General features: G+C 39.1%; 1 protein-coding gene across 2 annotated transcripts in view; it reads left to right on the top strand.

The window, feature by feature from the left end:
- LOC142341574 (uncharacterized) overlaps window positions 1-12,931 on the top strand; it is a 106,328-nt gene that overhangs the window by 28,166 nt on the left and 65,231 nt on the right. For both annotated transcript variants that reach the window (XM_075392621.1, XM_075392620.1), the window contains exons 4-6: window positions 3,525-3,661; window positions 4,282-4,380; window positions 12,706-12,915. In XM_075392621.1, the coding sequence (XP_075248736.1) occupies window positions 3,525-3,661; window positions 4,282-4,380; window positions 12,706-12,915 (446 nt within the window). The remainder of the gene's footprint in view (window positions 1-3,524; window positions 3,662-4,281; window positions 4,381-12,705; window positions 12,916-12,931) is intronic.

Here is a 12,931-nt window from a genome sequence, read left to right as displayed (position 1 = left end):
GTCAGGTAAATTGTTCTTTCGTTCTTTGAAACTTTAGTAAAACCTCTAAGTTTCTTGATGTTTCTTTGAAACCATCACACAAAGAATGATTTCATTTTATAGAAAACTAGATGCTCTTTCATTAGATTTTATAGTTGACCTTGACTACTTTTTAGAATTGATTTAGAATAGAATTACAAACGTCAATGATTAATATCATCAAGATAAACTGTCACACAAAGGAAGAAAATGGATATTTATATCAGACATTCAATCAATCAACCGACGGTACCTGAAGAGTGAGTCAAAGGAAATTCTGTTTTTCGGCTATTTCTAACATCCCCAATTTTTGTAATATTTTTAAAAACAATTTTGTTGGCTTTGCTTTTTAGCGAAAAAAATGATTTTGTTTAAAAAAATATAAAATTGACTGGCCTTAAGAATACAAGGAAACGTCTGTCACTTGATAACGACAGTCAATGTAAAAACTGATTCGGATTAAGAATACAAATAATGAGAATGTACTTTTTAAAGTTGTTTAAAATTTAGTCAGAGATTTTTCTTTATGAAATATTGAGGCTAACATGACCTCCGAATTAAACAGAGTAAGCCTTATAAGAACACCAATTACCATATAAGATGACAGCCTACATTAACTTGTTCGAATAATATTTTAGAATAAGAAAAATGTGTGTGAATAATGAGAGGTTGAATTGGAAACAAGTACTTAGTTACAGTCATCACTATCTATTATAGCGCATAATTGTATGTACTACTAATGTGAGGAAATAAGCTAAGCATTAGCTCTTACTGCTCGAGCTATATCGCTAAGCATTTAGCCGCCGCGCTCAGCTGAGCTTGTTGTTGTTTGCGGCTATTCCTCTGCTGCTGGACTTGAATCGCCAGCCAGTGGATTGAATCCTCGCAGAGTTGGAAAAAGTGCTTCTACTACAAATTCACTGCTTTTTATAGTGGTGGTTTATACTTTTTGCCAGCTGGCATAATGTGATTGGTTGATTCACTATGTCGACATAGACTACAGCAATAGCACAGTAGGATAGCATCAGATAGCACTAAAAATGATTGAGTTTTGTATTGTATGTAGCACTGCTACATCTCACCCCAGTTTTAAGGAAATTGAAAAGTTTTTTCAGTTTGTGAATGTGACTTCTTCTCTGGTTAATCCGAATCTCTTTGTCTTCCTGTATTGCTTCGTTGCATCCAGTTACTGTGTTTTGTTGACACATCTGCTACGGCAATAATTCAATAAGCTTCAGGTACCAATGTGTGGGCAAAATCTGCCTCACCAAAAAGCCATTTTAGGCAAACAAATAAAGGCAACGCTCTTTTTGGCGTTTTCAATAATAAAAGAATGTAACTGACAAATAAATTGAACATCGCAGTCCGAAATCAGAATAATAACAATTGATAACAACAAAAACAAAGCAAGAAATTCATCTCTCCGGGGACAAAAAGAAAAAGAATATAGTGATAACAGTGAACGAAAGAAGAAAGTCTCACATTCTTAAGGTGTGAATTTTTTGCTGCTCGGCGCACCAGATATTAGAATAAGAAAAATGTGTGTGAATAATGAGAGGTTGAATTGGAAACAAGTACTTAGTTACAGTCATCACTATCTATTATAGCGCATAATTGTATGTACTACTAATGTGAGGAAATAAGCTAAGCATTAGCTCTTACTGCTCGAGCTATATCGCTAAGCATTTAGCCGCCGCGCTCAGCTGAGCTTGTTGTTGTTTGCGGCTATTCCTCTGCTGCTGGACTTGAATCGCCAGCCAGTGGATTGAATCCTCGCAGAGTTGGAAAAAGTGCTTCTACTACAAATTCACTGCTTTTTATAGTGGTGGTTTATACTTTTTGCCAGCTGGCATAATGTGATTGGTTGATTCACTATGTCGACATAGACTACAGCAATAGCACAGTAGGATAGCATCAGATAGCACTAAAAATGATTGAGTTTTGTATTGTATGTAGCACTGCTACAAATATTTCATGACACATGTTCTGTTAGTTAATCCAGTTTTTGATGACTTTGTGTTCGTGTAGTTGATTTTTTTGCAATTGACCACTTAATTGACCACTCAATTCATTGAGAAGTCACATTTAATTCCATTCAATTGTAAAAGCAAACAGGGAAAATCAGATGATAACCACGGAATGCGTGACTGCTATAGACTGGAGAATGGGGGGAAAAGTTAAGAGCACCGAGATGCTGATTTGTCATACTCGAAGACTGTAACCACCAAAAAATCAAAAATAACTCCACATTGTCATTGGTGTGTTTTAAATTTTAAAGAAGAGTCACTGAAAAAGATGCGTATTTTTGTTTAATTTGTTCTACAGTTTTGCAAAAGAGGTAGATCTGTCATTTAAAAAGTTATATCGGTTTAAAGTTTTTCACTGATTGTGAAATGTATTAATGTAATTCGGCAACGAAAATGAACATTGAGGAATAGAAAGCTGGATGTGTCGTACTAAGTTGTTTTTTGAAAAGCTACAGTACTTAACAATTAGTAGAATTGCAATTGGGTGGTTTGAGAAAAATGCCATTCGAAAACGTCCCGGCTCGAGGTGTCATCGCCATTCAACGCAAATATATGTAAGATAAGCGATGAATGCAGGAAATACATAAATCAGTCGGTGAAAAAAGTTATTGCATGGTAGTGGTGAACTTACATAGTTTCACCTCTGAGTTTAGAGGTAAAATTACATAAATTCACCGCTCTGAAAAAAAGTGTCCAAATTAAGTAAGACAAGAGTTGAATGCGATGAAATTACAAACATTAACCTCTCAAAAATTAAATTTTAGGGGCGAGGGTGGGGGGGGGGGGGGTAAAAGAGTCAAGATAAGGGGGCAATGTGAGAGTAAGGGCGGAAATGTTAGATTTGACGCACTTAAATTACTCCCCGATCTTACATCTTTTTGACACTTTTTTCTAAGCGGTGCATTATGTAATTTCACCAGTAGAGTAAGCGGTGAACTTCAAAAAAATGCCACATTTCACCGCTAAAATATGTAATTTCACCGCTAAAAATTGCAGAGCTTACAAAAGTTTAACGCACATATTTTAGAGAACGTAGAATGAATTTGCTTTAAATTTGGAAGTTTTAGTGTAAAAAAAATTTTGAATGCAAAACTGTGTATCCCCTCTCCAAAAAACTTTTTGATCATTTTGTTGCTGAAATGAAATCAGTCATCGAAATGAAGTACAGAGTTTCTTTGTGACATCCTAGCTCAAATAAACAAGGGTAAAAACCAATTTTAATTTCAACAAATTATTTTATACTCACTCTTTAAAATTTGTCTAATCTAGACGAAAATAGTTCAAGTGGGTTATAATAGACCACTAATCAACTTATTTCCTGGGTTACTGGCATTTGTGATTTACTCTGTTATAATAAAAAGTTTTAAAATTTATTAAAACAAGTAAACGAATATTGCCTCATCTCTATAAAATACCTATATGAAATCAATTTTTATCTACAAATTCGAGGTAGGGTTACAGAACTGTAAATTTTTTAAGGTTCCTAGAAAGAAGGACGGGACAACATTCTACGCATCCGACAGCATCACATTTGACTGCTCTTATGCTCGAAAGAGGTGTCTACTTGCAGACTATGGTGTCATTGACAATAGAACAGGCAGATTGGAGTTCTTCAGGCATTCCATGAACTGTTTCCTTGTTAACGACTTATGAACACTTTCAACTTCATAATCTGCCGAATCGCACTTGAGTAAACCGGTTAAAAAGATCAAAAATCTTATTAATCGGCGTAGTTAGGAATCAACCGTATTTTAGTTGACAAACGTTTCAACCGTTTTTTAGTACCAGTCAAAACGAGCTAATTCTTATGTTCATTTTAAACAAAACTTCAACTAGGTTCTGTGTAATAATTTCTCATGGTCCCAAACTTGATGCTAATTAGTTGCATTTTTAAAACGTTACTTTGGCAAGGATTAATCGCTATTTTGACGGGCCTCATTTTTGGCAGGAATTGGGCCCCCGATTTTGATAAGAATTTGTTGTCAAATTTCCAGGTAGTTTATTATTTTTCTATCCCTAGTTTTTGTATTAAAGGATGTTTTGACACCACGGAGTTTGCGCAGTTGCTGAAGTATTGACGAGAAACCATTTTAGAATGATTTATTGTATCAACCTCGCATTCAGCAAACTCTAAACTTTGAACATTTTATTTCCAGAGATCATAACTAATGTTAGTTTTGGTAAATTTAGGGAAATTTCTAAAGGTTTAAGGAGACTCAGAAACAGTTCTTCTCAGAATTGAGGCAGCAGCATTGGATGAAAAACTGACCAGTTTATACAACAAACGAGTGTACGATTTTGCCTTCATAAAATGCACAGTTCAAGATTACACCAAGTTAGTGATTAATATGACGTAATGAAGCAAAATCTTTAGAAAATTCGAAAGCTGAAATAAAAGAGTTTTTTCAAAAAATCTATTATTATTATTATTTAATTCAGGCAAGAATAGAAGAGGTCCCTAATTTTAAGATCAATTTAGGGGTGTGCGGTGTTCCGCCTTCAGTTAATATTGAATGTGTTGTGTTGGCGGTGTTGTGGCCGGACGTCAGAGAAGCAAACTAATCAGCTTGCTTCACTGACGCCAGTGTTGGTGGTGTTTCAAAAAAGACCCTTGAGTTATAGTTACTTTAGCACGATCTGCCTGGGCTACCCTTTGCCCACTGTTGTTCCTTGTCAACAGTTAAAACTTTCGTGAGATTTGCTTCACAAATCTTCTTTTGCTACCGTGAAAAAGTCATCCATTTCCTAACCATTGAATTACATCTATATAATCAACATTATGACTTGGTGTTCAAAGTTACAGTTTTTTAGCACGTGCCTCTCCTGGTACACTGGGCCCCCATTTTTGAGCACCAAAAATCAGAAAGTTTGTAGTCGATCTGTTGTTGTTGTTGAAGTCTGTTTGAAGTTGCTCTTTGTCATCTCGTCGTGTTCTCTTTTCCTCTATTGTGTCTTTTGTGTAGCTGAACTGTATTTCCTACTTCATCTGCTGATGATTATGTTGAAATGTTGTATTGAGTTGTGTCCTCAATAAAACGCTGATCTTGAAGTTATGGACTCGTCCATATCTACAAGTATGTCTGAAATGACTTTGATAATGTCTGCTGTTGATGAATGTGTTGACTGCTGTTCAAAAAATGATGTTGCTTCTTCTGAAGTAATTCTTGCTGAAGTGTTTGTTGTTGTGAAATTTCTGCTGATGTCTTCCGTCGGTGTTGTCTGTATATTGTGTCTGTGTACTGGTTGTCAACGTGCTGCTTGTAGTGTTATATGAAAGTGGTATGCTGGAAAGTTGAATTGCTTTTTGTGCTGATTGCGTTTGACTGTTACAATTTATTTGTTCTGAATCAACTGTTGTATTGGCTGATTGGCGAATGTCAAAAAACTGATCGATGTCTGGAAATATTGTTGTTGCTTGTCTGCTCGTTGAAAGATGCTGGTTGACAAAATGATGCTCCCCGTGTTCCCTACGTGCCTAAATCTACCACTACCTTGTACCTGTTGCCTACCTTTTAACTGTTGTTCCCTAATTAGAGTTTTGTCGGAATACCAAATGTTTTGTAAAACTTTTTACCACTGATGTTTGGTTTTACCTCAGCTGTTTAGTGTCATCTACCCATTCAAAATACTGTTATCCTGTCGGTTCAACTCTCTGCTTTTTTGCAATAAGCTAATTAATTGTGCATTTGAATTTCCAAAACCTACCTAATGTCTATGCAGATTTTGTCTTCCTGTCAAACCTACCTACCTAAATTTTCCCTTTTGAATGTATTTATCTAATGTACGATAAGCTTTGCTAATCTGAGTCGCCTTGTGAGTTACTTATTGAAATCCCTAATTGTACCTGAATAATACCTAATAGTCCCTTTGAAATGCTAATTCATTGAATTGAACTTTAAAATTTTCATCTTTCACTTTACCCTAATCCCAAATCTGATATCAAGTTTGCTTCAAATTGTGTTTGAATTATTGTTCCCCATTCAATATTGATAATTTTTATGTTGATTTGTCGCTAATCAAACTAAGTTTAATAGCTGGTTTAACAAAATCCCCTTTTGTTGTTTTAACCAGGCAAGACCTTACCACATTATCCTTACCTTTATTTACCTTTTGTACCCTACCTACCGGCCAAATACCCCTGGGTGTGTTGTTTTCTAGTATCCATACCATGTCCCCTACTTCTATCCCATCTACTGTTGAATGCCATTTTCGACGTTGTCTGAGTGTTGGCAGATATTCCTTTAAAAGACGTGTCCAAAACTCGTTCATAATACTGTTGACGTTGTTCCACAGTTTTCCTGTTCCTCTGTCGTTGCTGCTGATTGTAGAATCTGAAGGCAGTCCTGTTGTCATTCCTGTCAAAAAATGTCCTGGTGTCAGGCTTTCCACATCGCGTATGTCACTGCTGACTGATGTTAGAGGTCTGCTGTTGAGTAGAGCTTCGACTTGGCAAATAAGGGTTGAGAAACTGTCTTCCTGGAGTTTCCTAGATCCGGCGATATTGAAGAAGAGTCGTTTGCTCATCCCAATGAGGCGTTCCCATGTTCCGCCAAAATGTGGTGCTCCTGGTGGAATAAATTTCCATGCAATTTTTTTCGATTCCGCATATTTCTGTATCTCTGTAGTTGTGAAGCTGCTTTCTTCGAAGGTCTTTGCTGTACTGGTGAAATATAAAGCATTGTCACTGTGAATTCTTTCCGGTAGTCCTCGTCGGCTGAAGAAATGTTGAAATGCCATTATGCATGATTCCTTCTGCAAGTTTCTGGTTACTTCGATATGAACGGATCGTATCGTCAGACAAGTGAATAAGCAACAGTAAGCTTTCATGGCTGTGTTGATCTGGCTGTAGATTTCAAACGGCCCAAAAAAGTCTACTCCGGTCTCCTTGAAGGCTACAGGTCTGACTGAGAATTGGTAACTCGGAAGATCTGACATCTGAGGCTGGCTGTTGAGTTGTCTTTGTCGTCTGCATTCGTAGCATCTAGTTGAGATCTTCTTCATTACTGTTTTGCATTGAAGAACCCAGTAATTCAACTGAATGATGTGTGTCTGCTGTTCCACTCCCGCATGACCATTGATGTTGTGTTGCAGTTCCAGAAAAAGACCAATAATCCTGTTCCTACCGTCTAAGATTATTGGCTTCTTTGTTGCTGTTGAAACTGGTGCGTTGGCTAGTCTGCTATTTGATCAAAGGATACCATCTTCGTCTATTGAAGGTGTCAACTGAATCAATCTACTCCGTTTTTGAATTGGCTTGTTGTGTGCTAGTTGATTTATGTCTTCGTCGAATGATTGTTGCTGAGATAGACGGAAAAGAAAGTTCTCTGCATCTATGATCTGCTGGTCCCGTGTTCTCGTTTTGTTTCGGAGGTTTTTCATTTTGATTATGACGGCTCTTAGTTTCAACCACTGGCTAAACCTGTTGGCATCAATTAGGTCTTTGTCAATTGGCTGTCGTCGTGTTGCATGAGGCTTCTGTTCTGCGCTGTTCAAGAAAACAGTTTCGTGTTGTTGTTCGTCTGTTGTGGAGTTGTCGCTAGAAGATAGAAGAAACTGTGGTCCCTGTAACCAAAGAGATTTTTCTGTCATCTCTGTTGCTGTTAGTCCCCTCGTTCCTTGATCTGCTGGGTTGTCCTTGGTGTTGACGTAGTTCCACTGATTGGTGTTTGTGAGATCCCTTATTTCGGCAATTCGGTTTCCGATGTACATCTTGTGTTTCAATTTGAAGTTCTTTATCCAACTGACAACAGTCGTGCTGTCACTCCACAGAAAGATTTTGTCAAACTTGAAATCCATTTCATCCTCAATTGTTTTCTTCAATCTTGCCGCGTAAAGTGCTGCTTGCAGTTCTAGTCTGGGAATTGTTGTTTGACGTAAGGGTGCCACTATTGTTTTTCCCATGAGAAAACGAGTTGTGGTTTCCTGGTTCCTGGTTGTCTTGATGTATGCTACTGCTGCTGTTGCTTCCAATGATGCGTCGCAGAATACATGAAGTTCCATTGTGTCCCCAAGTGCTGTACCACCTACCAACCTGTTTACCCCTACCGTACCTATCTGTTCCGTTTCCTGTACCCAATCTTTGATGGCCTTTCCATTGTCTCCACTGATAGCTTTGTCCCATTCGCGTCCATGTTTCCACAACTCTTGCAGTAGAATCTTGGCTCGTATGAGGAATGGCGATATGATTCCTAAAGGATCGTAGAAACTTGACACGAGAGAGAGAAACTTGCGTTGGGTCCAAGTTTTCCTGTCCAGGTTCCTTCTGTCTTTCGCTTTGAACATGATTTTGTCTTCGTCTAAGCTCCAGTAAACTCCAAGTACTCTTTGATAAAAACCTTTACTGAAGAGCTCCTCCACTGGTTTGCATAGATCATATTGCATCTGCTCACAAAACTCACGGCTGTTGCTGCACCATTTTGTCAGATTGAATTTACCATTCTTCAGAGTATCCTTGACATCCTTGGCTGTAGTGAAAGCTGTGATGGCGTCGCTGAAAGATGCAACCATGTCATCCATGTAGAATGTCCGCTGAATGATCTCTAGAGAGTTTGGGTGATCTTCGATGTCGTCTTTGGCTGTCTGTTGCAAAACAAAATTTGCGCAAGCTGGTGAGTCTCTGGCTCCAAAGATGTGTCTTTGGTATTCGTAGACCTCTAATTTTGGGCTGTTGGGTTGTCTCCACATGAATCGTAGATAAGGTCGGTCCTGTTGTCGTACTCCGATTTGCATAAACATCGCTTCGATGTCTCCCTGGATGGCGATGGCTCCCTGTCGGAATCGTAGCAAAATTCCAAGCATGTTCCCGAGGAGGTCAGGTCCAGCTAAGAGTTTGTCATTGAGGCTTGTTCCGCTTTGTGGTGCTTTGGCATTGCAGATTCTTCGTATTTTGTCGGGTTTGTTTGGGCTGACAAGACCATAGTGTGGAATGTACCATCCTGTATCTTTCTGTCTATGGAAAGGTACTTTTGCAATGTAGCCTTTTTCCAGGTCTGCTTGAATGCCCTCATTGTATTTATTGTACTGTTCAGGTCTTTTCTGTAGTCTGTTGACAAGATGATTCAGATGTGTCAAGGCTTGTGATCGGTTGTCTGGTAAACTGCTGTCGTCTTTCCAGAGAAGTCCCGTTTCATAACGTCCATCTGCTTGTTTCACGCATGTTGTGTTGAGTATCTTGGTGGCCAACAAAACTTCTGGATCATTTGACTTGGTTTTGGATTCCAATGGAATTGTTTCTGCTTTCCACCAATGAGAAACTTCTTGGTTGAGGTCATTGTCTTGTTCGAGGCAATTGCTGCAAAACAAAGCAGTATGATGCATTGAATGTTGTGTTTTGCTGTCATCCAATACTGTATGGGGTCCAGAAATAGTCCAACCAAGTTTGAAAAGACTTGCGCTTGGTGCTGTCGATGGTCCTTGTTCCACTCTGACTGGTGAGATAAGGTTAATGTTGTCCTGTCCAATCAATACTGCGACTTCGAGATTATCCAGAGTTGGCATATTGACATGTCTAAGGTGGTCATACTTTCTGGCAATGTCTCCCGGGTGCTCCCTCAGCTTTGGCAAATTGATGTTTTCCACAACGTATATCTGTTTGAGGTTGTAGCGTTCCTCGTCTTCCAAAATTGAAATTTCTGTTGACGTTGTGTAACACGATTTTGTGTCTGTTCCGTTGGCTCCCTCCAAGACAAGTTGTTGACGTGTTTCTTTCTGAAGGCGTAGTTTGTCGGCTGTCTTCGAGAGAAGTATTGTCAAGCTGCTTCCTGGTTCGATGAAGGCGTATGTTCGAACTTTGTTCTCTTTGTTGTGTAAAATAACTGGCATGACATAGAGAAGATTCGTTGTTTTTGTTGCTGCTGTCGTGTCCTTTGTTGTGGCTGTATCTTTGTTGTTGATGACTGCAAATGAGTTCCCATTTCCTCTTGAGTTGCTCAATTGAGAGTTTGTTTGAACAATTGATGTCATTGTTTGTCCGTATCTACTGTTGGCACCGTGTAACATAGTGTTGTGTCGCTGTCCGCATCCTTGCTCCCTGCAATTAGAGGTTGAAGGATAGTTGTTGGCACGATGATTTGCTCCCAAACAGTTTATGCAAAGGTTCAACTGATAAACCGTTTGTAGTCTTTCGTCTGCTGTCTTTGCTTTAAACGTTGGGCAATGGAATAACTGATGATTACCATCGTTGAAGACACAAGGCAGAGGCTGGTTGTTGCTGTTGCTTCCCCTTGTTGCTTGAAGCATTTGTGTTGTGCTCCTCTGGTTGTACTGGTTCCTGTTGTTGCTAATGTTGTTTATGTTCTGTGTTGGTTGTTGTTGCTGCTGTTTTTCCCCGTTTGGATGAGTTGGTTGTTGATGAAATTGTCGGTTTCCATTTAAGTTGAAATTTCGTTGACGTGTATCACTGTTTGTGCTGAGACTAGTATTGCTTCGTCCTTGATGCGTTGAACGTTCATGTGCTTCTGCTATTTCTTTAATCCATTGGTTGAAGTCTGCAAGTGTCGGCTGCTGAATTCTTTGTCGTAAAACAAACTGATTCCATTTGAATTCTTCGCTGTAAGGTAGTTTGTCGGTTGCATGCTTCAAGATTGTCGTGCTGTTGAGATCGGCTTCGAAGTTGAGTTCTTGTAGTGTCCTTGTCATGGTGTTAATGAATGTGGAAAAATTTACAATTGTCCAAGGAAGAGATGTCGTTGGTGGCCTGTAGTTGATTAGTTTCTCCAACAAGTTGCTGATGATGACGTTTGGGCACCCAAACCGCTGTTTCAACTCGTTTATTGCATCTTTGTACAGGTGTCCGTTGCAGGCAAATCCTTCAATTGCTGTTTTGGCTTTTCCAATTACAAGTCCCTGTAGATAGGCGATCTTCTGTCCATCACTGAGCTGAGTGTCTCCAATCATGAAACTGAAACGGCTGTACCAATCTGCCCATTTGCTCGGGTCACCGTTGAACTTCTGAAGATCCATCTTTGGAAGAGCTTCCACATAAGGCGTATAGAATGGAAATGGTTGTGATAACGTTGTTGACAATTGTTGTGGTTGTTCTGTTGGCTGATTGAATGTTTGTGTGTCCCCCATTCCAGTAACTCTGTTCTGCTGGTCGTTTAGGCTGCTTGAGTAAGCTAGTCTATCATACCAAAAGCTGTTGAGGTTGTCACGTTGAGCGGAATTGCTAGTTTCTGGTTGTTCGTTGTGTAAATTTCTGTTAACGGATGTTTGCTGTTGTCCAATTGCTCTAGTGTTGATGTTGTTGTTGGTTGCTGAGTTATCCGCTGTCGAGTTGGCTGTTACTGTTGTCTCGTTGTTGTCTTGTGTGTTGTAGTTTGTTGGGGTGTTTTCTTGCGAAAGGTGATTCTGAATTTTATTTTTCATGTCGTCGATGTTGTTCCACGTTTCAGTGATTTTTCCGATGTACTCCTCGTGCTGATCTTCGTCAAGCTGTGAAATCAACTCGTAACTGGTTTCCTCGAACTCCGAAAATGTTTCCGCCGCCTTTTCATGAACATTCTTCGCTGCGTTTATGTTCCCACTGTCACTCAATTCGCTCATGGTTTGCAAGTTCTTCGCAATTTTCTCCCCCATCACCCTGATTTTTGCTTTTAAAACGGGTGGTTGCATGGTTCTGTTCGGCATTGCTGTCAGGAGGTTTGTATTCTGCTTTGTGTATTGTGTTGTTGAAATGTTGACTGTGTTGTGGGGTCTTTATTGTCCGGTGGGGGGATGGGTCTTGGTCTTTGGGGATGATTCGTGGTCTTTGTCTTTGCCTTTGCCCTTGCCTTTGCCTTGAGGTTGCGCGTTCGAGCTTGGTTAGGGGGGGGGGGTCACCAGAAAAAACTGTGCGGTGTTCCGCCTTCAGTTAATTTTGAATGTGTTGTGTTGGCGGTGTTGTGGCCGGACGTCAGAGAAGCAAACTAATCAGCTTGCTTCACTGACGCCAGTGTTGGTGATGTTTCAAAAAAGACCCTTGAGTTATAGTTACTTTAGCACGATATGCCTGGGCTACCCTTTGCCCACTGTTGTTCCTTGTCAACAGTTAAAACTTTCGTGAGATTTGCTACACAAATCTTCTTTTGCTACCGTGAAAAAGTCATCCATTTCCTAACCATTGAATTACATCTATATAATCAACATTATGACTTGGTGTTCAAAGTTACAGTTTTTTAGCACGTGCCTCTCCTGGTACAAGGGGCTTTGCAATAGAATTCAGTCCTGTGATTCAGAAAAAAGGAACGACAGACTTTCCAGCAGAAAGGTGGAAAACTGTTTTTACTGCCACTTATCGTGCGAAATTAATCTAGTAACATTTACTTTCAAAATTAGAAGTAAACTATTATCTTCTAGAAAATGTTCAATGAGAACATAAAAGTTTCTTTTGCTCAATAAAAAGTATTTTTGCAGTAACATTTTTAGAGTCGTGGTAACAATGTTCACATTTCTCAGAAACTTAATGGATTTGTAGACGATCAGATCTGTTTAGCCAGTAAAACTTTTAATGATTTTGTCCGAGACGAGTAAGCGATATTATAATTTTGTTAATTATTCTTCGAGCCCCGCTGCACACGCGTTTTATCCCAACAGCTAACCACAATGCACGTTATGATTACAAATTTATTCTTCATCACATAGAAAAGCGGAATAAACATCACACATTACTTATTTGTTTTAGTAATATCCAACACGGATCAGCACACTTTTCAAGTAACAAATCATCAGCAAAAATCGAAATTGGGAAAGCACTTAAAAATTTCACAGGAGAGCAGTTGATTCAGTTTATACACAGACCAGTTCCAGCCGTGAGTGGATTGAACAAAGACAAGAAGAAGCCCAGTGTCAGTTTGATATTTGTAGACTCATTATCACGCACAGGGGCCTTCCAGTAAGTCCAAAAATAA

This window comes from Convolutriloba macropyga, chromosome 6 (genome assembly GCF_964194025.1).
Source record: "Convolutriloba macropyga chromosome 6, txConMacr16.3, whole genome shotgun sequence".
Classification (NCBI taxonomy): domain Eukaryota; kingdom Metazoa; phylum Xenacoelomorpha; order Acoela; family Convolutidae; genus Convolutriloba; species Convolutriloba macropyga.
Note: the sequence above shows the minus strand (reverse complement) of the source record. Positions and strands in the feature narration are given on the sequence as shown.